Source organism: Exophiala xenobiotica (genome assembly GCF_000835505.1).
Source record: "Exophiala xenobiotica strain CBS 118157 unplaced genomic scaffold supercont1.3, whole genome shotgun sequence".
In the NCBI taxonomy this organism is placed as follows: domain Eukaryota; kingdom Fungi; phylum Ascomycota; class Eurotiomycetes; order Chaetothyriales; family Herpotrichiellaceae; genus Exophiala; species Exophiala xenobiotica.
This window is the reverse complement of record NW_013562492.1, coordinates 2,627,252-2,650,279: the sequence shown is the minus strand read 5'-3', so window position 1 is coordinate 2,650,279 and position 23,028 is coordinate 2,627,252. Positions and strand designations below refer to the sequence as shown.

Here is a 23,028-nt window from a genome sequence, read left to right as displayed (position 1 = left end):
GACCTCATGACTTTGCAATCTCGCAGCCGCAGCTTTCGAGAGCTTCCAAGATCTTTTGCCGATTCAAGTCGATACTTTGTTTACGTCTCGCCCTGATCTGCTCTTGTAATCGTGACATGTCTTGGTCGGCCCCCGCTGCTTTGAGTGGCCACGCAACCTCGACGCCTGCTAGGAGTTCGTTGATCTTTGTAGCCAGTCTTGTATCTCGACCACTGAGACCTCGCGGACTGTGCGTAGTGCATGTGATGGTAAGGCAGGTTGGCTTGTCATCGAGGTCACGGACTCGGGCAATATGTGGGTGGTGGTTCATCGTTTCAGCTTCTTCCATGATCGACTTTTCGATCTTGTCGCATTCCTCCGGCGATGATAGAGCAACATGCCTGTGGACGGCATCGCCCAAGGGATCGAGTTCCCACTGGAGAGTGCCGAATGATGAAGTCTCGGTCGCAGGATCCAGGTCTGGAGCCGAAAGCAAAGAAGCAAGTGTTGCGGCGAGCTTTTCGCTCTTCACCTTTGGCGTAGGATAGAATGGCTGTGTGACCTCACTTCCATCTTCGAAACGAATTGTGATCTTCTGGCGATCATTCGAGATGGTGATTGGGTCGACCGCGGACAAGGAAGAGTATCGATTGAATGTGCCACGCATGTTGCTTCGACTGGCAAAAGCACCGACCTCTCCTACATTGACCAGAGCCGGGAGCAATCGACTATACTTGCCGACGCTGCTCCTCCCTATGTGAAAGCGTAGCATTGCCGGCTCACACGGTCAACAGGGAAGTTTTTGTAAGATTTCGAGTCCATGTCAACATGACGTGTGAAGCTCCTGCTGGTCGAGCTGATCCGCTTGGCAGCGATCCTTCAGCAATCCCACCGACGACGGCGTCTTGGGGGCTATTTCTATGCTGACAGCTCGGAGCTTCATCATTCATTTCTTCTCCAGAGTCTATCCCATTTTCTCGCTGTTTCTTCTAGACTTCCTATCGAGGTATCATCACGAGATTTGACTGGCCTGCTGCATTATCGTCCCCGAATATTCTAGCTTCCAGCTTCATTCGCCGCACGGAAAAAACACCTGCTTCCGCACGTTTCAACATGTGAAGCCCGAGGAAAACGAGTGGCTATACTGCTTCAGACCAACAACTTCCAGGGAATAGCGAATCGGAATGCTATATCCACGTGCCGGCACGGCTCCGGGCTCGATGAGGCTTCGCAAATCCTGCCAACGAACATGTTCTGCCTTGCCTTAAATACTTGAAACGTCAACCGTCTGAAGCTCATATGTATCGCGTCTACTCAGCCCCATGAAAGGATTGCCCCGCCTATTCAAGCCACTGGTAAGCCTGATATGCAAGGTACCGACTCGCCGACCAATTGAGGATTACTTGAACAATATGTACAGCTCTGTGCTCTTGGTGTTGAGAACTCGTTTGTTGACATCCATTCTACGACGCCAGTTCATGCATGGCCCGTTGTGGGTGCTGCTGTCCTTTTTGCTTGTGTCTATTGCCTTTTGAGCGTTCTTTTCATTTGGCGATTACATCTCAATTGCTCGAACAGGTACCGGCCTCAACAAACATCGAACAGTGGCCATACCTGAAGATGCTCCCGATTGAAGTCATGTTACTTGTCTCTCTGACCCCGTTGACCATACATGCAACCCCTCTAAAACCTCGAGATCTTCCCCTACCAAACCCTCTCAGTTCCTTGAAAAGCGTGGCTAGCGGGATCCTTAGCATCGCGACCGCTACAGACGGGTTCTTTACTGCAGGTCCTGGGACAACGACGATTTCGTCAGGGCACGATCCACTGGTAGCCACGACGTCGTCTTCGGCAACACAGACAGGCGGCTCGAAAACGACAGGTACAGAGAATGGGTCAACAGCTACGGTAACTGGAACGAATGGAGGAGGTACACAAACTGGAGCAGCGTCTGGGACAGCCACGCAATCAGCCTCAAGCAGTGCTCCGGACTCCGACAATTCGTCAACGTCGGGGAGTCTCAACACCATCAGCACAGGCTCGGGCTCAGTTGGATCACCAAGCACTTCAGCAGTATCAGGCACAGGCTCAGGGTCAAGCGCCACCGCGAATTCAGTCGTGCCTACGACGACCGGAGGAGGTGGCTCGTCTGGGTCAGGTAATGGCGCCGGCTCATCTTCCGGCTCAGATCCAGATCCAGATCCATCCGACCCCAACAGCGGTTCCGGTCCGTCAACGTCTCAAAAGTCAACCAATTTATCTCCCGGCGAAGTTGCTGCGGCCGTAATCCTCCCTGTATTCGCTCTGCTCCTCGTACTCTTCCTGCTATTCCGCTTCTGCCAGCCACTACGCAAAAAGTACACGACCTGGCGCCAGACACGCCTCGAGCGCTCTGCGTATCGCCGCGCGCTCGATGACCCAGTCATGTCATTCACCTCGCACCGGCACTCGCGCGGCAGGCTGGGAATGATACCCCGGCCATTGAGTTTTGGCTTCTCGAGGCCCGCGGCAGAGCGGATTGAGCGGAAACCTCTGAATTGGGATGCGGGTCGGATCGGGGAGAATGGGATCTTGGGGATTGGGGTTGCTGTGCCGCTGGGAGCGCACCAGCGAGAACATAGTCACAGTCGCGCGCTCAGTCATGCGAGGACGATGAGCAGTATATCAGAGGAGAGCGAACCGAGGAGCAGATACGAGGATGCAAGGTCGGACTAGGGTAACGAGCGGTCGTGAACCTAGAGGTCTGGGTTTCTGGAGTTTGATCATGAACGCTTTTCTTGAGCGAGCGAGTGCGTTCTGGCGCGAAACTCGATTATACCCTTTTTGATTTAGCGAGCACTGCCTGGTTGGTGAACATGAGTGGCACCTTAAATATTCTTTGCATATTGGCTCCCTGATCGATTCTATATTTCCTTTCTGTCTGAGAACAACATGATAAGCTTGTGTTTGCGGAAATGCGTGGCTTCGTCTCGGCGTATGATTCGACCGAATAGAAACATCAGACCCGATGCAGTCAGTCATCATACTGTATTTTTTTAATCTTATGTCAACAACAAATTGAACCGACTCCAAAGGTTATAGCTATCATCCTGCAATACTAAGGGGCCCCGGACTTTAGGTATATCGACACGAGGTTGGGCGACAGGATTCTGCGACCTTTCTACAACGATTTAACCACCTTTCTCAACTTCCTTTGGCCTCGAAAATCAACGATCTGAGGAACTAGAGCAGATAGAAGGGCCACCAAGCACATCCCTACTACATACCGAAAATGTCGACCTTCGCAGGGGATATTGACCTCGGCCTGCTGCGCGACCGGCTCGTCGCCATCGCCCTCCGCGCCGGACGTATGATTACATCGGCCAAACCGACAACCACCTCATCAGGCACGAAAAAGAACAGCGCCGACCTCGTGACCGAGACCGACCAGGCCGTCGAAGCCTACATCTCCAGCGAACTCGGCACTTTGTACCCGGACTTTGCCTTCATGGGCGAAGAGACGTACGTGCCGGGCCAGAAACTGGGCAACGAGCCTACGTTTGTGGTGGACCCGATCGACGGGACGACGAACTTTGTGCATCGGTTCCCTTATGTTAGTGTGTCGTTGGGCTTTGCGGTGAACAAGGTGCCGACGGTGGGTGTCGTGTACAATCCGTTCACGGGCAGACTCTACTCGGGCATCAAGGGGAGGGGCAGTTTTGTTTTTGACATTGACAAGCAGCAGCCGCTCGACGAAAAAACACGAACAGACACAACGGACGGCCAGGTGCAGGTGCCGAGAGAAGACGAGGGCACGAAACTTCCGGTCAAAGAGCTCGCTCCGCTGGGCGGCTTGGACGAATGTGTCGTGGCGATCGAGTTTGGCAGCGACCGGGGCGGACAGAATTGGAAGACGAAGACGGATACGTGGGCGCGACTGGGCAGGAGGAAAGAGGACGGCGGGGCGATGGTGCACAGCGCGCGGGCGCTGGGGAGCGCGGCGTTGAATCTGTGCGGTGTGGCTGAGGGGGTGCTGGATTTGTACTGGGAAGGAGGGTGTTGGGCGTGGGATGTTTGTGCCGGTTGGGTGATACTGACTGAGGCTGGGGGGCTTGTGGTCGATGGGAATCCCAGCGGTGTGTGGGAGATACCGGTTGATCATAGGAAGTATCTTGCTGTGAAGGGGGCGAAGGACGGGGAAGGCCAAAAGGAGTTGGTGAATGAGTTTTGGGGTTATATCGAGGGAGAGATGATCTACGAGCATTGATCGAGCGAGGAAACCGAGTCACCATGCATGGGCAGGCATTCTAATTCTCGTGTCGTGATGGGACGTCATACGAGAAAGAAAGCATGCACACATCGAATGAGATGGAGCAAGAGTCACAGACACATCTGATGGTTCGAAATTCCGGGGCGAGGGAGGTTCTTTTTCCTCCTTCGAGGCAGGCTTGATGACAAAAATCATAGACGTAGACTTTAGACGAAATGGTAGAAAAAAGAGCATCACAGAACAGGAAGAACTTTCGACCCTTGAACAGCTGTATTGTATTCCTCTTCAGACGTCAATCCTTGCTGTCGCCCTGATGGTATTACATTTTGTCGCTATGCAGGAACAAAATTGACAAGGAGATAGACCCCAAATGGTCTACTTCCATAACTTGCCCAAGGACACTTCCTTGTCATCATGCTTGTTGAGCACTTTGGCGGTCGCCAGGTCGAAATCTTCCTGAGTGACGTGGATTCTTCGTTCTCGCAAAGCGAACATGCCGGCTTCGGTGCATACACCTTTGAGCTCGGCACCAGAGCAGCCATTCATCTTCTCGGCAATCTTCTTCAAATCGATTCCTCTGGTCAGATTCATGCTCCGAGAATGGATTCTTAAAATGTCGGCTCTGGCCTCGACAGTTGGCGGAGGGAACTCGATTTTTCGGTCAATTCGTCCAGGTCGAAGCAGCTAGAAGGGTTGTCAGCATATACAGGGCTAAAGACGTCACCTCACTTACTGCTGGGTCCAAGATGTCAAGTCTGTTGGTGGCCATGATGACTTTGATGTTCTTTGTAGGCTCGAACCCATCTAATTGATTGAGCAACTCCAACATCGTTCGCTGCACTTCTGAATCACCGCCGCTGCTTCCCTCGACACGGCTCGAACCTATACTGTCGATTTCGTCCATAAAGATGATACTGGGAGCTTGTTCTCTTGCCATGACGAAAAGTTCTCGGACCATTCGACTGCCTTCACCAATGTACTTTTGTACCAGCTCTGATCCTGACACCCTGATGAATTTGCAGTTGGAATGATGAGCGACAGCACGAGCTAGCAGAGTCTTTCCCGTTCCAGGAGGCCCATAGAGAAGGACACCTTTGGGTTGAGCAATACCCAAGGATTCGAAGAGTTCTGGATGATTCAAACCGAGTTCAATAACTTCTTTGATTTCTTTGATTTGCTGATCGAGACCACCGATCATGTCGTATGTGCTGTCCGGTACTTTTTCGACCATCATCAGAGACACCAACGGATCGACGGATGAGGGTAGCATTTTCTCGAGCTTGTAGGAATCGGATAGAAGAGAGACACGTTTGCCGACGGTCAGTTTCGAAATGTCAACAGTATCCGCGACATCGACGACTGGATATGTGTCAGCGCGAGGGATTGTTGAGAATCCACCAATGCTCACCATATTTGCCTTCAGGATGTACTTTGACAAGCACTTTCTTTGTGCCCATCACTTTCACCACCTCACCAACATATGATCCGGGTTGTTGTAGCAGTCCCAGCTCTTCCCGTAGTAATCGTACTCTTGAGTTGTAGTCATTTCGTTGAGCTTCTAGCCGACGGAGCACTGCTTGACCTTGAATGATCTCAAGCTTGAGGGATTCAATCTTGTTGTGATAGAAGTTGTCGAGGGCCATGACGAATTAAGGTCAATCTGGAACAGCGACCTGTGTGTCTGGTTGACGAGGATGTAGGCAAGGGAGCGGTAGCGAGGTGATTGCGGTTGTTGATGGCAAGTGGTTGACGCAAGTGATAGAAGGGACTGGTGCAGGCCGCGCTTTGGAGACGCAGCCTTGAGACTCGCCGCAGGCTGGCTTCAAAATGCGCCTAAAATGACTTACATAAGCGCCTAGAAGCCAAGAGGTCAGTTGGTCAGTCCATGTTGGCTCGGGCGGACGACTCCGGAACAGACCGTACTCTTAGCGAGGACGGGCTCACTAGGCATGATGGGGCCCTATGAATGCTTGTGCTTTGGATCTCTTTCTGGGGATGGTCTCCGCCTAAGATTCATCTATAGGCAAACCCGGAAAGAACGCTATCAGCGCCCATTAGCTTAACCATAAGTCCTTGTACATCCAGCTTCAGTTTGCAAGAAAAGTGACACGTAGGACAACTGTTCCACCGGGTTGTAACGACGCTGAGAATCAAGCAGCACTATGTTCGAAGGAGGTCTTACCTTGAGATACTTCCCCCTCCTGGCTGTCAAGAACAGGATTGTGAATCTCATACTCTGTACTACGTAGTTGGAATAAAGCCCACTTTTTCCTTCTGCAGTAGCCAGGCATATTCCCCAGTCCATTTTCAGGTGGGCCGAAAGCTCCAGCTTTTTGTGTACAGTTGTGCATCATCTGCCATTTTGACTTGCTGATCTCTTTCGCACGTGCCTCGATTGACATGTTGTCGCTGGCCGCTTGCCGTCCTTCCAGTTCTGCTCAACTTCTTTCCTGTCCACCTGCTGTCTACATCAACAGTTAATCGACCACATCCCCAAAGTCCATCTGATGCGCTGCAGGCTTGTCCCAGGCCCTGCCGTTGCCAGGACATCGCGCCCTGTCTACTGCCGCCCTCAGCGTATCCTGTAAAACACCTACACAACCAGCATGTCCGGCAGTAATACACCCTTGAGGAGCCCTGCTCTCAAGCCCGGCCCGGACGCGCAGTCCGATTCTGCAAGTGCATCCGGTGCTCATGATCCCATTAGAAGAGACTACGGTAGGCATTTGTACAATCCATGGAAGTCAACTCTGACACTAAGCTAGGCACACTCGGCCATAACCAGGCTTCGACTGGCCACAGACCTACCAGCTCCCGAATTGACGATGGCTCCGACATGCCTCCCCCTTCACCTCAGATAGCAAGACCTAGGAAGCCGCCTACAATGCGAAGGACGTCCACGCGGACGGGAAGATTACTACCACATCGCGGCGCACAATTCTCCGTTGATGATGATCCGTCAGAGGTGGTGGAAGAAGAAGCCAGTGGTGTGCAAGCAGCCCCCAACCTGTCCCGACAGCAGTCGACCCTCCGCCGAAGAACCCTTCCTGCCACACTGCCGCGCGTCGATTCTGCAGAAGAAGAAGAAGAAGCCGGAGAAAATATCCCAGACGAACCAGCCGAAGCGCTGGCCGAAGAGAGTACAAATGATGACGAAGCCAACTTAGGAGACGGTGAAGAGGAAGATCTGAGCGACGCTGAGAGCTTCACCTTGAGAGACCGACAGCTCGCTATCAACCAAACTCATCCGTTCGGCATCAGAATCTGGAAGCCTGCCCTGTACAAGAAAGGCAGGTCGGTCGAGAAGGCAGCAGAAGAAGACATTCATTCCTCGCCCAGTGAGATTGTTAGTCGTTGGTTATGGTGTTTCAATTGCCTCTGGACCGTCTTCTTCGGTTGGTGGTTGGCCATTTCCGCAGCCATTGGGGCTCTCGCCTGCTTCATATTTGCTTTTGACCCTAGTGCGGCCGCATATGGCAGAGTGTTCTTGGGGTTGTCCGGCTATCTTTTCTGGCCGTTTGGCAAGTTTGTTAAACTCGTGCAAGATGAGAACTACGTCGAGGAGGACGAAGGTGAGGGTCGAAGCATCAGTGAATACGAGCGGTGGCAGAGCGGAGATCTCGAGTATGGTCGATTAATGTTCGGACCAACCCTCACTCATACAGGCTCGATCATAGGTCGACATCGCAATAGTATCGACTCTGCCAGTGAGACCGACAGCCTCCTTGCGCGGAGCGGGAGAAGCGACCGACAAGATACCACCATGTCCAACAAAAAGCGTCGGCTTTTTGGCCGTGGCCAATGGACCTTGGGCAGAGTCATATTCTTCATCTTTTATTATTTCAACGTGGCCCCTCTCATGCTGTTGGTCTCGGGCATTTGCTGGTTGATGGTCTTCTGGATTCCCATGGGCCGAGTCACTCTCATCTTGTTCTCTAACCTACGCAAACGACCGCTCGCGCTCACGTTCCATCGCGATGTCTCGGCCGCTAGAAGCTCAACCAAACCATCGTCGATACTTCTTTGCACTTACCGCGCGGTCGGCATCAAATACTGGAAATACACGATCGACGGCACCAACATCTTCCTTATCAACTTCTTGGCCGTCGTTGTCTTCGTCATCTTCGACTACTTTGTGCTGAAGGTGGCCCTGGGGCTGAACTTCTGGCTCACGACTCCGGCACTAATGTTCACGCTGGCGCTGATCTCTATTATACCTTTGGCTTACTTTATTGGCCAAGCAGTGGCCTCGATTTCCGCACAGTCATCAATGGGGATGGGAGCAGCAGTCAATGCTTTCTTTTCAACCATTGTCGAAGTATATCTATACTGCATTGCCCTCAACGAAGGAAAGGCACCTCTGGTGGAAGGCAGCGTCATTGGCAGTATCTTCGCTGGTATCCTGCTCTTGCCTGGCCTCTCAATGTGCTTTGGTGCCATCAAACGAAAGACTCAACGTTTCAATGTCAAGTCTGCCGGCGCCACGTCTACGATGCTACTGTTTGCAACGATTGCGGCCTTCGGGCCGACATTGTTCTACAAGATCTATGGCAGCCACGAATTGATTTGCAGGGCATGCACGGCCGATGATCTGGATGACCCCCGGGATTGCCGGCAATGTTATTTCCGCCAACTTCCTGCCATCGCAGACGAGTTCTATGTCAAAGCAGTCAGACCATACTGTTGGCTTGCAGCTATTTTGCTGTTTTCTTCATACATCATCGGACTGCTTTTCACTCTGAGGACGCATGCTGCCATCATCTGGAGCACTGACACTGACGAGAAGAGACCCGCACCAGGACAGACAGCAGACATCAGTCCGATGGATACTCGACATCACAGTGTGGTCAACTCACAGATCCTGCACAACTCCAATGGGTACGTTCCAAGAACAGCAATCAGAGACTCTCAACTGTACAAGCGAATATTGGGCCAATCTTTACGCTCGGCTGGGCTTCTAGCTGATGGTGATGTACACGCTGAACGTGATCCGCCAGTGACGCCCAAGACAGCGCCAGAGGTGGATGGCGTCGACATCCAGAACAAAGGTGATCTGCCTCACCTTGTACCGCCCAAATCCAGCCATGGATCAGAAGGCGCTATGAGTTCCGAAGTATATCCAATTGTACCAGGCTTATCTGAAGAAGACAACAATAATCTGGTCCGGCAGGTCGCCGAGATGGCGGCTACTGCTGCCACTGTTGCTGCAAGAGACGCAGTGAACCATCCACGCACTGCAGCGTATCAATCAACACATTCTTACAAAGGAGATACTGTCAGGATCCAGAGACCTTCGGCTAGCCGCAAGGGTACCTTCACTGAGCAAGACGCGTTTGCTAACCCTGCTGTTGAGCAAGCTGTTCATCAGGGCGGAGCTGAAGCTGGCGGCCATGATGCGCCGAACTGGAGCCGGACGAAATCATCAGTCATCCTCCTGACGGCTACTGTGGCATACGCGGTCGTTGCCGAGATCCTGGTCGATACGGTGGATGTCGTTCTTGAATCTGTCGACATCGATGAGAAATTTCTCGGTATCACTTTGTTTGCACTGGTGCCCAACACGACAGAGTTTCTGAACGGTATCTCATTCGCCATGAACGGCAATATTGCCCTGAGTATGGAAATTGGCTCAGCGTATGCCTTGCAAGTCTGCCTGCTCCAAATCCCGGCATTGGTCCTCTTCTCAGCTGTCCATGGACGATTCATTGACCCTGGCGATCTGATTGATCATACGTTCAACCTCATCTTTCCCCAATGGGACATGGTCACCGTCATCCTATGTGTTTTCCTGTTGAGCTACATGTCAGGGGAGGGCAAGAGCAACTACTTCAAGGGTAGCATCTTGGTCATGACCTACATCGTGGTGGTAATGGGATACTATTTCAGTGGATTCACTGCGCTCACCATTATGGAAGCAAATGCCTGGCAGCGCGGCGGCGTTGGCACCGTCAGGTCATCCAGCAATGGAAACGGGCGCGAGCTGTGAATAGACGCCCTAGACAGAAGGTGCAAGGTAACCTGGGGCGTTCGAGGTCTAGAACTGGACGATTTTTCGATTCAACTCACAGGCATGGAGCGTGGGCGTTTTGCAGGCGTTTCTGGTGCTTTGCAAGGGTGAGCCTAGGACATATTTTGTGACCGTGGCAGGCATCATGGCCTTCCTAGCATACATTACCATACACTACCTTACGTGTTAATGCATCTTTTGCTGAATCTCGATGTCGTGGCATGTTGTCAATGGACAGACATTCTATTCTCGACAGACCAAAGAGGCTTAGTGGGACTTTGCACCACCGTACGTGATGCATTTGTCTCAATGAGGTATAGCGCTTCGAAGGGAAATGTCCCAATAAGATATAGTGTAATCATGGCACTTTGAGGGGACTATCCCAATGAGGAATAGTCAATATGTTAGTATTCACCGCCTGGTCCTATGCCACGTCAACATTTATCATCCTGCACCCCATCGTTTCATCCATCTCAACGACCGACCTTTGTTAGTTCTTCTAGCAAGTATCAAGTGCTTCATAGCGCAGAGCTGGACTCATATTTCAGGTACTATCATCGTCGAGGGATGAGAAACGGTGCTACTAGTACTGAAATCGTCTCCAGAAATCATGTCCGAAGCGGAGTCAGCCTCGCCATCCCCACTACCAGCATCTCTGCTCAAAGCCTTCTCCAACACTCTCATACTTGAGAACATTATACCGTATCTGCCGCTCCCGACGATAGTCTCTTTATGCAGCGCTTCCAAGAGTCTCAGGGATGTACTCCTTCACGAGCCCAGCGTATTCCGCTACGTCGACCTATCAAAATGTCGAGGAGCTTATGTCTCGCCCAATCTATTGACCGGAATAGACATAGGAGGCAACTCCTGGCGTGCGGAAAGAATGGACGAGAATTTGACCGAGGACGAATTCTATGCCGGTCCCTTGCGCGGCGTACTATCGAAGTTGCAACGATTGAAAGTCCTGCAAAACGTGCAGACTCTTGTCCTGGACGGCCTGGCTTCCGTCACCGCCGATCTTCTCCACGACATCTTGACCGGGCCCGAATATAATGTGCGACTCCTGAGTATACGAAAATGCCACAATGTGAACGAGCACAAGTTACAACAATTGCTACGGTACCTCTGTCGGCCAAACAGGCCCGAAGGCACGCCACGATTGCAAGGGCTGTACGTCTTCCCCCCTCTTGAGCATGTAGAACAGGACGCCCGTGCATTCGAAGGCTGCCACACGCTAAAGGTAGATACAACCGATTATTCCAGTCCCAATCACGATCCCTGGTACACTGCCAGGGGACAGGTCATAGCGCAGGGCCACGCACAACGCAGCTCTTGGGAAGAAACACTTCTCGTCTGCGCCGGGATCATCAGCTTCGACGCCGTGCTCTGCACGCATATGCACGAGGACATGGATCTCGTCTTGACTACCAGTTCGCGATCCTTCCTGCAGGAGAGTGACTTCGCTGTCCCTCCTATGGCGACCCTGGCACTCGGCCCAGATGGATGTGCGGACTGTGGCCGCACTGCCCTTGGCGCACCGGTCTGGGGCCAAAGCGATATTCGTGAGTTCCCACTATTATGGCCGCCGCCAGCGACGGGCAATCTCATCGACGCCGTGCGGCCACCGCCTCGGACTGGACCGGACGGGACGCTGGGGAGCCTTCCTCAACGACTCATCGTCTCTTGCACATGGTGCTTGTCGGACCGATACTGCGAGAAATGTCGCCGCTGGTGGTGCGCCGAATGTTACAACGCCGGCACGTTCAAGAAGCCGAGCGACCTGGAGAAGTTGGCGGCGGAGAAAGGATTCGGCGAGACTCTGAGACGCAATGAATCAAATCCATATTCCAGAAATAGTGGCAATCATTCAAAGGTATTTGGTGGCCTTTGCATTGTCAATTGCCTCGGTGTCGTGTGGGCGGCCAGGTCGAGCGGTATCCGTCGTCGGCCGGGATGAAAAAAAGCAGAAAAGAAGACAAAACCAACCTCTCCGCCCCCGAGAAAAACAAGGGGGGGGGGATGAGAATGAAAAGAAAAGGAAAAGAAGACCAGAGCGCAAATCCTTGCCGTGGGCTTGCTGCTTGCCTGGGCAAATTCTTTTGGATCAAAAAATGGTGAGATGACCACCAAAAGCCAAATACTGCTACTGCTACTGCTACCGCCACTGGACGAACCCCCCTCACCCCCCTCCGAACCATCCTTGTCCTGCGTTTTACTTTTGGTGCATTGGAGTTTGGCTGACGCTCAATCCTTCGTTTTCCTTTCCACAGCAACCACGCCATCTCAAACTCCTCCCCGGCCAAGCGGCGGTGACGCGCGACTGCTTCGAATGCGGGCGAGTCTGCAGCTTATGTGCACCATTGGCGGCGCGGACGTGCAAGCGGTGCAGGAGCGCATATTGTATACTACATAATACAGGCTGCGATGAGATGACGGTATGTCAGGCACTCCACGTCCTTTAATTATGGCGCTGCGCATAGTCGAGTCAAAAAATTGTGTGTGTGTGTGTGTGTGTGTGTGTGTGTGTGTGTGTGTGTGTGTGTGTGTGTGTGTGTGTGTGTGTGTGTGTGTGTGTGTGTGTGTGTGTGGCAGAGAGAGCGCTAACATTGACGAAACCACAGTGCGACTGGTGCATGTACCGAGGCGGACGGGGCACGAGGGAGCTATACTAGTGATTACAAGAGCAAACAGCATCGGCATTGGGCGTTGACTAAGACCATCACCTGAAGATCTCAAGGGAGGAAGCCTGCCTGCTTGAACAGGACTATCAAGTGTTTTCTATTGCTCGTTACTCGCGTCCATACTCATAACAATTCATATCGTAATTCGAATGCTTTTGCATACACCCCAACATCCCTTGTCAGTGCTGTCGACGCCTCAAGTCTCCGGGTCCATCGAAGAAATAGCATCACACTCGTTCTCCGCCCAGAGAGCACCATTCTCCTTGAAGAGTCTTCATCAAAAGGTTGTAAACATCTATTGCCTCTTCTTCTCGTTCCCTCCACTCAAATCCATCAAGTCGATCATACCAACACCGACCTTCTCAGACTCCGCCCAGCTACGCTGGTGATGCCAGAAGCGATCCGCAGGTGTTGCGCTCGTGAGACTATCACGTCTTGCATCTTCCTCCAGACTTTCTCGGGTAATATTGGCGAACGCTTGCTCACCTGAAGCTGTCTTCAAAGGGCTGTTTGGTGAGGCAGCAACGGGCTTGATTGCATCGGCCAAACCAGCATCTTCAAGGAACTTCTTGCGCACCATGAACCGCTCACTGCGCTCCTTGCGCATCGCTGCACTGTCAAATTTGCTGATAGCGTAGCGCACGAGAACCCGAACGACGAGGAAGATGTGCTCGGAGAGGAAGACGCTAAGGAGAAGTGCCCACAGGCAGATAGCGTGAGGTCGCCCATCCGGACCATCTCCGCCGCTAAACATGTAGACCAGGGCCGCAGTAGTAATGCTACCCAACCAAGCAAGAAATTCCAGGCTGTCGATCCATGGCCCAAGAGTATCAGTACGTGCAGGGTTTGGTCGTCGACTTTCGACCGTTAGCTTGAACGTATCCCCTCGAAGCTCGATCCAATTATTGATGAAATACGACACTGGTGTCAAAGGCCAAATGACAGAGAACAATGCCAGATAGCCGAACTGAATAACCATCTCTCGGAGGTCGCTGGTGACGTCGTACTCTGGCAGGGCAGCTTCCTCGCGAACTCGGGTCAGGAATTCCTTCTCCTCAGGGGCGTCGTCTGCAGCTACGGTCGGGGTCGCTCCGCCCTGTTTCTCAGCTCGAGCGGACTGCATCTCCTTGTACTTTTTGGTGCCATGCTGGGTCAGGAGAGGCACCACGGTTTCCATTGCGAAATTGACAATCTGAGCTGTCACGGCAAAGTATATCATTTGGTTTCGAATCCTGTTAGGATTGATGGTGAATTGTGCAGGTGATGGTGTCTGCATTTGTTTCTCATTCTCGGCAAATGGCTTGACAGTCAGACTGAACACGTCGAGATACGGTACCAGCAATGAAGCGAATGGAACGTACACAAACGACGTCAAAAAGATCGCCGTGTACGAAGTGATGAAGTTGATAACAAAGACCTTTGAGATCATAGCCTTGTCATGAGCATCTTGAGTTTCGTAGTTCTCGAAATAGGTCAGTCGTTCCGCAAATTGAGTCAGGTAGTTGGTGGCGGTAGGGACTGCCAGCGTAAGGATGATAGTAGGAAGGAAAACCAGGATAGACTTGAGCGGGCCATCATACACCTCGGAGATGAAGATCTCGATGGCATAGCAAGTGCAAATGATCGCACCAAGCGCCACCACGCAGAGGATGGCCAAGGGGATCTGCAGCAGTTGTCGTTGTAGCCGTTTCTTTGACGGGAAATAGGCCATCTTCTCGCCAGTGACCGAATCAGTGATGAATTTCTCGGGCACAAATTCCCTCCTTTTGTCTTCAATTGCAGACACGTTTTTAACGCCCCATCTGATGGCCAATTCCTGCTCTTGACGCTTCCAGTACTCGACGAACACAACGCACCATAGGCCATTGACGATGGCGTAGATTGCTGAGAAATTGCCGAGCAAGACCCAGCACGAAAATCCGAAAGCAGCTGGGAAGACGAGGAAGGTAAAGTACGACTGGAGGAAAGCGTAGTAATAACCAATCTGTACGAGTCAGCCCGAGTCTGCACGAAAATCCATTGCGGAGTGATCACTAACCTTTTCGCCCATAATATTCCTGACCTCGTCTAGATCTTCGGGCGTGAGAAATGTCTTGCGGCTGAACTCGGCCAGCCACTTCTTGTTCTTGACATGGTCGTGCAATGGGAAGATAGCCTCGACAGCTTTCCATTCACCGTGTTTAGGTGTGATTCCAGCTCCTCCTTCTTCTTGTGGACAGCATATCATATGATGGATCATCCGGTATCGTTCAGCTTGCGTCAGCTGTTCTGAGGCAAGAGTCTCGGCGGTATCTTTGGTGGGCTGGATCTGTCGAATGCCATATAGCCAGTCTTTGATCCTTGATCTGAAAACAACGTTTGCAAAGACCTGTTCATCGGCAGCTCTCACGAAAACGAGTAAGGATGTCTCGTCTCCGCGTCGGACTTCGGTGGTGAGGCCTGTTTCGGCGAGGGCACGCACGAGCTTCTGGAATTGCGCTATTCCGGCTTGTTTGTCTGCTGCCACTTAGTTCATATATCTTGGGAAGGGTCAGTTAAACTACCATTGTCGGGGACTCTAAAGACAATGACATAGTCAACGTCGAAATTGTCCTGTAGCACCTTGTGGGCCATATTGAGGGAGCTGTGTCGAGGAAGCGGGAAGAGTAGCAGAAGAAGGACACTGAGGCCCGGGAATAGATCTCGTTCGGAAAATGGCCTTTACCAATACGCTGGAACAAGTGAACGAGGTCAAGAAACAAGGAACCTGGAAATAATCTGATCGTGGAACTTGACATGATCAAGTCCAAATCCAGATTGAAGCTCGACGTCATCGTCGCGTAGGTCATTCAGATTTGCACTAGTCCTAGTATGGCTAGTGGAATACTCGCTTACATCATCCCCATAAGTCGCTAATCGGCCAATCAGAAGGTTGGAAACATACGGATCTTCAACCTCGACAACCTCGGCTTCCCGGTGCTGCTGTTAAACTTGGCTACTCCGTGATGTCCTCTTGTCCCTACAGAGCTTGAAACCTTGCGCGATCCTGGGTCGCTGCTACAGCTGCGTACCCTTTGTGTTGCTCCTGTCACTCAAGTCGCTGCTAAGGACCAGACACTATGACGACCAAGACCAACCCTGAGGAATGGAACCAACCATACACCGAGCCAGACCGAAACGCTTACTCCGCGTACCAGCGAGAAGTCTACTCTTCTCTCCGCGCTCCCATCTTCTCCACCAAACCGCTAGAATGGGAAGCTCTGGCGCGGTCCAAAGTGCCTGCCCCGAACTTCGGCTATGTCTACGGATCCGCGAGCAGCGGGAAGACCCATGAGGCCAATCTTGCAGCCTTTGACAGATATCGTCTCCGACCGAGCATGCTGGTCAATGCCACCCGCCGAGACATGAGTATCGACCTGTTTGGCACTAAGTACACGAGCCCACTCCTTGTGGCGCCGGTAGGCGTGCAGAACATCATGCATCGCGATGCCGAAGAGGCCACGGCCAAAGCATGTCGCAACGTCGGCGTACCCATGATCCTGTCCTCTGCTGCGACCACGACGATCGAGAAAGTTGCCGCAGCGAATGGCAACGGCGACCGCTGGTACCAGCTATACTGGCCGAGACCGCAGTGGGAGGATGTCACCGTCAGTCTGCTCAAACGGGCCCAGGCAAATGGATATAAAGTCCTCGTCGTGACGTTGGATACGTTCAATCTCGCTTGGAGGCCGACTGATCTGGACACGGCATATCTACCGTTCATCTGGGGCGATGGGTGCCAGATCGGACATTCCGATCCCGTCTTCACCCGGCGATACGAAGAGATACAACAGCAGGATACACGAAGCTACGGCGAGAAACTGGCCGAGCTGTGGACCATGCTCAAGCGGCCTGGATCCGCATATGGCGCCGTCCGTGTTCTGACCAACATCCACGTTCTACAGAGGTCGCGGGCGTGGCTCGATGTGTTGAATTCCGGAACGTATCGTGAATGGAAACATCTCGAGATCTTGAAGAAGCTATGGGACGGGCCTATCGTCCTCAAGGGCATTCAGACGGTCGGGGATGCTCATAAGGCTATCGAATATGGCATGGACGGTATCATCGTCTCCAACCACGGTGGCCGACAGTGTGACGGGGCTATAGCCTCGCTCGATGCTCTGGCCGAGATCGCTGCAGATGAGACGGTCCAGAGGTCGAATTTGACATTGCTCTTCGACAGTGGTGTCCGCACAGGCAGCGACGCACTAAAGGCGCTTGCTCTGGGTGCCAAGGCAGTATGCATCGGACGCCCTTACATGTACGGTTTAGCTATCCGAGGACAAGAAGGCGTCGAGCATGTTCTCAAGTGTTTGTTAGCGGACACCGACAACATGCTCGGCAATATGGGCAAGAAGAGTCTCCGGGATCTGAGCAGGCATGACCTACAGATTCGCTCAGAGTCGAAACTCTAGAGACAGTGGGAAAGGTGGTCACCGGACTAGGAGAATATACTTATTAGTCTATGTACACCAAAAGACACCTTTGGACAGGACGTGTCCTTCGTTCTCATCAATCCTCTGCATCTTTGTGATCGAGGCCAGTCACTTCAGGGATAGAAAGCACTCTAGGACGTCGGGCGGCCTCCTGAATCATGTTCTCATAGCCTTGTTTTGCCTGTCGGAAGGTATAACAGAAATCAGGGCTTGACAGCTTGCATGAATGGCAGAGCCAAGTCAGTCAAGAAGGTTGTCTTCCCCGTCGCCGTGGTTGCATTACCGAAACATGTGGTCCCGAAGTTTCCGGCCGCCTGTTGCTTCTGCGCCACAATTTGGGCATACTGTGCAAGAGGGCACGATCTTCCGGGTCCGGACTCACAGCCCACCACCGGGTAGACGGCGTCGTTCAGCAGCACGCGCACGTACTGCTCACCCGAACAGGTCAGCCGCTCAAACGATACAGTCCCGCGCATGGTCACGTAGTGGGACGCGATGAATTTCTGCTCCGCTGGGATGTACGTGGCTGGCAGAGGCGCCTGGTCATCAAAAACACCAATCACTCCGGCGAGCTGGTTGACCTGGCCGTCGTTGGTGAATGCCGCGATCAATGGGGGCGGCGTGAAGCTGCTGCCATCGCTCGAGACGTAGGTCTCATTCGGTCCATCCTGGAAGCGCTCGATGATCGCCTGGAGAAAGGGGAGCATGAAGGTACCGTTCTTGGCCGCGCCCGGACCGGCGCCGTAGTAGTACCGTATGTCTTGCGCATATTCGTATTGCTTGAGCTCAGACTCGGTCAAGACCGAGCACCACGGGCTTGTTTTGCCAGTGATCTGAGTCTCGAATCCGCAAAGGTACCCGAACAATGCCACATCGCTGGCGGTGAAGTTGACGGCTCCTGGCGGCGTCGTGAGCTTGTTGATTCTCTTGACGATGGGTGGCAGATAGGTGTTGGCCCAGGTCGTGGCGTTCACGCCACCACCAGTGTCATTGTACGTCGGGCAAAGGTCTGAGACGGCCAGCGAATTGCCCAAGCTGGCGGGATCCGAGTTGTTCAGCACATATATCGTACCGACGGTTGTGGCGTTGGGTCCAATAAACCCTCGGGCGAACAGTCGTGCCGAGTCAATCACACGAGGCTGGTATGCTTGGTAGCGATTGGCCCAGACAATGAAAGGGTTGTTATCCGCATAGAGATGGGAGTATCTCCAGCGGTAAGTGGTCCCCATGTCGTAAAGTTCCCGATACCCTCCAACGGAGATTTGGGAGACCTCTGCCGTGGGATGCTGCAGAACCGGCTCCCAATCTTTGATGAATGCGAGAGGACCGTGGGCCTCGAATGATGAGTTTTGGATCTTGGATTGGAGTGTCGTCCATGTTGAGTATGAACCTGGATCTGGGTAGCGAGATCCGTGTCTGCTCACGAACGCGGCCATGTCCACGGTGCACTGGTCTGGCACATCAGGCGAGATGTTGTTGACGTTGGGACCAGCGAACCAGGGGGAGTTCCCACCGAGGTAAGGCGGAAAGGCTGCATTTCCTATTGCTGGCCACCCGCTGACGGGACGATCTGCGCTGACTCCCTCGAGGAGGACTGATGCTAGCGCAATGAGACCCAACATCCTTGCTGGGTGGTAATGGCCAAATAGCAATCAAGGCTGAGGTTGCGAATGCTAGCAAGTGTTCGCAGAACATTGGAAAGTGGTCTTTACTTATCCGAATGCATCTGCTCACCAGTTGTTCCTAGTCGCTCATCATTTGCGCTGGAAGTCTGCTTCGTTCAAGTCCACGTGCTGAGATGCCTGGTGTAGAACCAATATGCTTGCGGATCACCGCGCTCCACTTTCCAAGGACTAGATATAAACGAGTCCACTGTTATGGGCCCTGGATATCTCCTAAGCTCACCACTATACCAAGTCGTTGACTTGACCACCGGTAGTTGAAAATTCTGCCCTCGAGCGACTCACCATATGCGACTTTGGACTTTCTGCGCCAGGGTCGAGTATCGCCAACATTTATGAACGGGCAGACCGGTCGAAAATAGCTGGAGGGACATTCCGCTCATTTTCTGCAACGTAGTCCCCTGATTGAGCTTCATGATGGGTTTTCGAGGTCGAAAAGCAATTGCGCAGATCATAACATCGACCACGTGCTTCTTTTACATATGCGTCGACCGTTCCTGAGGCCGTCACTGAGTGGATGCTATCGGGTACCACGGTGGTCTTTCCGCCCGCTAAGGCTTCTAGATAACCATGTTCGGGATATGGTCGGCGATAATTGACATTGAAGTATTCTGGGACCAGAATTTCCAGAACGTTGGGTCAGTTTTCGGTTTCCTTTTTCGTCTTTGTATACGCAAAACTTTGAGAAAAGTGACTAGTGGAACCGGTTATTTAGCATAAGCCCGAATCTCCCACCTTGGAGTGAATACTTGGGAGACTGACTCCATCAGCTTCAGCCCTCTTCCCGAGAAGCTCGATTGTCTTCTGATATCGATGGTACGTTACAGGATCCTTGGCAAATTCCGGTGTACCTTACCTTCACTGGAAAAGTTATTCCTTGCAAGTTAGTGTCCCTGGCCTGTCCGCTAGCGTAAACGTGGACAGAAATGCTCTTGTCAATGGCCAGGCAAGAGTGTTCTATACATCTTTGGCGGAACGACAATGGGTTCCAATGGATATCTTCCTGATTCTGAGGGAGCACCGAGTCCTAGATATGGATCGCGATACTTCGGTGGTGCAAATGGCTGGATGCAGTGGACTCGTGGACTCTTGTCTCTACCAAGCCGTGTTTCAGAGGGTAGAACGGGTTTCGATTTCTGGGTCCGTGGGCAGTTTGATGCCGGCACCTCGCAGAGTACTCGATTTCTCGGCCATGAGGCTGCCAATCCCGATACTTCGTGCGCATGGCATGTACACCGTTACGCTGGAAGATTCCGTTGGACGCAATCGCCAGCTAGGCGAAATTAGTCTTGTGGCAAGGTAGCCGCACCAAGGATGCTGGCACTCTGCCAATGACGGCCGTTTCGACAACGGCATATAACAGCAACTCGTCGACGACTGACAAAACTTGTGCTCACTCGACTTGGGAGAAGACCAGACAAACGCAGACTGCACCGTGACAACACTCGACAGCGGCGTCATCAGACACCGCTACCAATGCCAAACAGCATGCTCGTCGCTCGAGCCGGGATAAGATATCGAGCGGGCATGTGGAAAGAAAACCGGGTCCTCAAGCACTCCGGCTCGTGGATGTGTGAAAGTGGTGTTACGAGCACAACTGATGACAGCCTCGAACTCGGACCCTGAGCATACGCTTCTTGACAAGCAAGGACAAAGGATCGAGACATGGTCCCCAAGACCTGGGCTCCTTGTCCCTTGGCCAAGACATCCATTGTGGTCGAAGATTTGTCTTTGTCTGAACAAATCATTATTTGCACTGCCCGACTTCAACCGCCTTCTGACCAGGCTTCCTTGTGCACGTCGTGCTTGAAAATCTACTGTTTTGTGTGCTCTCATAGGGTTTGGACATCTCACCGTTATCACCCTGTTCTGACCTTCGACGCAGGTAAGTATTTCACCCTAGTATTCAGTCGAGATGGGTCAGATCTTGTCGAACGTATTCCGCTCGACTACGGCACCGGCGATACACAATCAGGACAGTTCTATTCCGACGGCGAGCCCCAATCCTCCGGTTTGGAGAGGGCACGCCCGTGAACTGCAGCTTGGTCCAACATTGGACCACAATCATGCGTTCGGAGGTAAGTATTCGTCTGGATCCGCAATCTCGAGACAGCTGCTACTTATTCAGTTCCCCAAGCCGAAGAATGCCCAACTCAGAGTCATCATCCAATTGTTCATCGAAGTGGCGGTCAGGGAGAGGAAGAGATGCACCATCAAACCTAAGCGCATGTAGGTCCAGGGGCTGGGAGAACTCCAATGCAGGATATTGATGAAGCGAGGTTGATTTTCTTTGCGAAGAATATTGCAGTCTTAGAGTCGATCAAGATTCGTGGAGGCATCAAGCGTGCATTTGAAGAATGGATTGCCAATGAAGAGGCTGACGACAGCGAGGAAGATATTGATTTGCCGTTTCTTTCGCCAGCGAAAGATATCCGCTTGAGGGTGCAGGAACTGCTCGATGATTTTACGAACAGTCCTGTACCGGACATGGCTGATTTGCTGGCGATGGCCACCTGAGGCGACCTGGAACATGTACCTTAGTGAGAGATGTCTTAGCAGATAATACCTCGTATTAATGCTACGGTGCACAGTACGGATCACGAGTAGAAAGAATAAATGAATTGCCGTCTTGTCAAATGACGTCATTTTCCGACAACGCGTTCGGCGCGTCTTTTCGCGTTCAATGATTAATCCAATGTACTGTGACTGTGTTACCAGACTCAGGCCCAGACCCGATGAACCATTAACACCACACCCAGCTATATTGCCCAATCTTTCTCGTCGAGCTCCGAACATGGCTCCTTCTGCCATTGCTACAGAACCCCTACCTGCGCCCGGCGACTCAATAGGCTTCATCAAGGAAAATGCGAAGAACCTGCAAAATGGCTCGAACAGAGAATCACCCGTCACAACAGGCACTTCCACTCCGATACCCACGAATCCCACCTCCTCACCACCAAACCCAAACCACGCAGAATACCAATATCTCAACCTGATCCGCGACATCCTCTTGCGCGGTGAACACCGCCCCGATCGCACCGGCACCGGCACACTCTCCCTCTTCGCCCCTCCCCAACTGCGGTTCAGCTTGTCCAAACCATCCTCTTCGTCCACCTCTGGCTCCGACCGCATCTCCGTCCTCCCTCTCCTAACCACGAAACGCGTCTTCCTTCGCGCCGTAACCACCGAGCTCCTCTGGTTCATATCGGGCTGCACATCCTCACGGCCGCTCTCGGAAGCGGGCATCCACATCTGGGACGGCAACGGCTCGCGCGCGTTCCTGGACATTCTGGGCTTCTCACACCGCGAGGAAGGCGACCTCGGCCCTGTCTATGGTTTCCAATGGCGGCATTTCGGTGCTGCGTACGAAGACTGCCACTCCGACTACACGGACAAAGGGGTCGACCAGATCGCTGAGATTGTGCGCAAACTCAAAACCAACCCCTACGATCGGAGAATCATCCTGAGCGCCTGGAACGTCGCGGACCTGAAACTCATGGCTCTCCCGCCCTGCCATATGTTTGCGCAGTTTTATGTTAGTTTCCCTGATGCGGTCAGGGGCGAGGCTGCACTCGGGCAGCACGACGATGGCAAAAATGGCGAGAAAGCAGAGCGCAAGGCGAAGGGCCACCTCTCGTGCGTCCTCTACCAACGCTCCTGCGACATGGGCCTGGGTGTGCCGTTCAACATCGCCAGCTACGCGCTGCTGACACACATGCTTGCGCACGCGTGCGATCTGGTGCCCGGCGAACTCATCCACACAATGGGTGATGCGCATGTGTACTTGGACCACATCGACGCTCTGAAGGAGCAATTGCTTCGTGAGCCAAGGGACTTTCCGACGCTGAATATCAAGCGTGACGATAGAGGGAGTGGGAACATGGACGGCTGGAAGGTCGAGGAACTTGAAGTTGTTGGCTATAAGCCGCATGGGGGAATCAAAATGAAGATGAGCGTCTGATCTGATGTTGTGTGC

General features: G+C 52.7%; 11 protein-coding genes across 13 annotated transcripts; 7 read left to right on the top strand and 4 right to left on the bottom strand.

The window, feature by feature from the left end:
* Positions 1-4: 4 nt before the first annotated feature.
* Positions 5-751, bottom strand: PV05_05195 (uncharacterized protein; the record flags this gene model as incomplete). The annotated part of the gene is made up of 2 exons (XM_013461670.1): positions 5-656; positions 714-751. The coding sequence occupies 2 exons, from the start codon at positions 749-751 to the stop codon at positions 5-7; spliced, it is 690 nt and encodes a 229-aa protein (XP_013317124.1).
* Positions 752-1,587: 836 nt separating this feature from the next.
* Positions 1,588-2,694, top strand: PV05_05194 (uncharacterized protein; the record flags this gene model as incomplete). The annotated part of the gene is made up of 1 exon (XM_013461669.1): positions 1,588-2,694. The coding sequence occupies exon 1, from the start codon at positions 1,600-1,602 to the stop codon at positions 2,692-2,694; it is 1,095 nt and encodes a 364-aa protein (XP_013317123.1). The 5' UTR covers positions 1,588-1,599.
* Positions 2,695-2,906: 212 nt separating this feature from the next.
* PV05_05193 (uncharacterized protein) lies at positions 2,907-4,467 on the top strand. Its single transcript, XM_013461668.1, has one exon. The coding sequence runs from the start codon at positions 3,251-3,253 to the stop codon at positions 4,223-4,225; it is 975 nt and encodes a 324-aa protein (XP_013317122.1). The 5' UTR covers positions 2,907-3,250; the 3' UTR covers positions 4,226-4,467.
* On the bottom strand, positions 4,408-6,006 carry PV05_05192 (26S protease regulatory subunit 8). Its single transcript, XM_013461667.1, has 3 exons — positions 5,637-6,006; positions 4,962-5,587; positions 4,408-4,912 (listed from the first exon to the last, which is right to left on the bottom strand). The coding sequence occupies exons 1-3, from the start codon at positions 5,869-5,871 to the stop codon at positions 4,604-4,606; spliced, it is 1,170 nt and encodes a 389-aa protein (XP_013317121.1). The 5' UTR covers positions 5,872-6,006; the 3' UTR covers positions 4,408-4,603.
* Positions 6,007-6,657: 651 nt separating this feature from the next.
* PV05_05191 (calcium/proton exchanger) lies at positions 6,658-10,437 on the top strand. Its single transcript, XM_013461666.1, has 2 exons — positions 6,658-6,946; positions 6,994-10,437. Exons 1-2 carry the CDS (start codon positions 6,835-6,837, stop codon positions 10,212-10,214), a joined length of 3,333 nt encoding a protein of 1,110 aa, XP_013317120.1. The 5' UTR covers positions 6,658-6,834; the 3' UTR covers positions 10,215-10,437.
* Positions 10,438-10,720: 283 nt separating this feature from the next.
* PV05_05190 lies at positions 10,721-13,048 on the top strand. Of its 3 annotated transcripts, XM_013461663.1 has the most exons (4): positions 10,721-10,783; positions 10,841-12,349; positions 12,506-12,670; positions 12,857-13,048. In XM_013461663.1, exon 2 carries the CDS (start codon positions 10,846-10,848, stop codon positions 12,190-12,192), a length of 1,347 nt encoding a protein of 448 aa, XP_013317117.1. In that variant the 5' UTR covers positions 10,721-10,783; positions 10,841-10,845; the 3' UTR covers positions 12,193-12,349; positions 12,506-12,670; positions 12,857-13,048. The 3 variants fall into 3 exon arrangements, with proteins under 3 accessions (XP_013317117.1, XP_013317119.1, XP_013317118.1); XM_013461665.1 differs by lacking the exon at positions 12,857-13,048 and having other exon boundaries at positions 12,506-12,743; XM_013461664.1 differs by lacking the exon at positions 10,721-10,783 and having other exon boundaries at positions 10,813-12,349.
* PV05_05189 (uncharacterized protein) lies at positions 12,967-15,676 on the bottom strand. Its single transcript, XM_013461662.1, has 3 exons — positions 15,460-15,676; positions 14,955-15,412; positions 12,967-14,900 (listed from the first exon to the last, which is right to left on the bottom strand). Exons 1-3 carry the CDS (start codon positions 15,527-15,529, stop codon positions 13,212-13,214), a joined length of 2,217 nt encoding a protein of 738 aa, XP_013317116.1. The 5' UTR covers positions 15,530-15,676; the 3' UTR covers positions 12,967-13,211.
* Positions 15,677-15,902: 226 nt separating this feature from the next.
* Positions 15,903-17,413, top strand: PV05_05188 (uncharacterized protein). The gene has a single exon (XM_013461661.1). The coding sequence runs from the start codon at positions 16,015-16,017 to the stop codon at positions 17,347-17,349; it is 1,335 nt and encodes a 444-aa protein (XP_013317115.1). The 5' UTR covers positions 15,903-16,014; the 3' UTR covers positions 17,350-17,413.
* Positions 17,414-17,573: 160 nt separating this feature from the next.
* Positions 17,574-18,992, bottom strand: PV05_05187 (uncharacterized protein; the record flags this gene model as incomplete). The annotated part of the gene is made up of 1 exon (XM_013461660.1): positions 17,574-18,992. One exon carries the CDS (start codon positions 18,990-18,992, stop codon positions 17,574-17,576), a length of 1,419 nt encoding a protein of 472 aa, XP_013317114.1.
* A 2,126-nt stretch (positions 18,993-21,118) lies between these two features.
* PV05_05186 (uncharacterized protein) lies at positions 21,119-21,569 on the top strand (the record flags this gene model as incomplete). The annotated part of the gene is made up of 3 exons (XM_013461659.1): positions 21,119-21,130; positions 21,181-21,281; positions 21,332-21,569. 3 exons carry the CDS (start codon positions 21,119-21,121, stop codon positions 21,567-21,569), a joined length of 351 nt encoding a protein of 116 aa, XP_013317113.1.
* A 277-nt stretch (positions 21,570-21,846) lies between these two features.
* Positions 21,847-23,013, top strand: PV05_05185 (thymidylate synthase; the record flags this gene model as incomplete). The annotated part of the gene is made up of 1 exon (XM_013461658.1): positions 21,847-23,013. The coding sequence occupies one exon, from the start codon at positions 21,847-21,849 to the stop codon at positions 23,011-23,013; it is 1,167 nt and encodes a 388-aa protein (XP_013317112.1).
* Between the last annotated feature and the right edge of the window lie 15 nt (positions 23,014-23,028).

Bases quoted from the DNA above. Each gene is read 5' to 3' on its own strand.
- PV05_05193 (XM_013461668.1), top strand. From the start codon at position 3,251: ATGTCGACCTTCGCAGGGGATATTGACCTCGGCCTGCTGCGCGACCGG.
- PV05_05192 (XM_013461667.1), bottom strand. From the start codon at position 5,871: ATGGCCCTCGACAACTTCTATCACAACAAGATTGAATCCCTCAAGCTT. The intron at 5,588-5,636 runs GTGAGCATTGGT...ACACATATCCAG, and splicing joins ACATCCTGAAGGCAAATATG to TCGTCGATGTCGCGGATACT. The intron at 4,913-4,961 runs GTAAGTGAGGTG...CAACCCTTCTAG, and splicing joins TTGACATCTTGGACCCAGCA to CTGCTTCGACCTGGACGAAT.
- PV05_05191 (XM_013461666.1), top strand. From the start codon at position 6,835: ATGTCCGGCAGTAATACACCCTTGAGGAGCCCTGCTCTCAAGCCCGGC. The intron at 6,947-6,993 runs GTAGGCATTTGT...ACACTAAGCTAG, and splicing joins TCCCATTAGAAGAGACTACG to GCACACTCGGCCATAACCAG.
- PV05_05190 (XM_013461663.1), top strand. From the start codon at position 10,846: ATGTCCGAAGCGGAGTCAGCCTCGCCATCCCCACTACCAGCATCTCTG.
- PV05_05189 (XM_013461662.1), bottom strand. From the start codon at position 15,529: ATGGCCCACAAGGTGCTACAGGACAATTTCGACGTTGACTATGTCATT. The intron at 15,413-15,459 runs GTAGTTTAACTG...AAGTGGCAGCAG, and splicing joins CTTTAGAGTCCCCGACAATG to ACAAACAAGCCGGAATAGCG. The intron at 14,901-14,954 runs GTTAGTGATCAC...TGACTCGTACAG, and splicing joins GGAATATTATGGGCGAAAAG to ATTGGTTATTACTACGCTTT.
- PV05_05188 (XM_013461661.1), top strand. From the start codon at position 16,015: ATGACGACCAAGACCAACCCTGAGGAATGGAACCAACCATACACCGAG.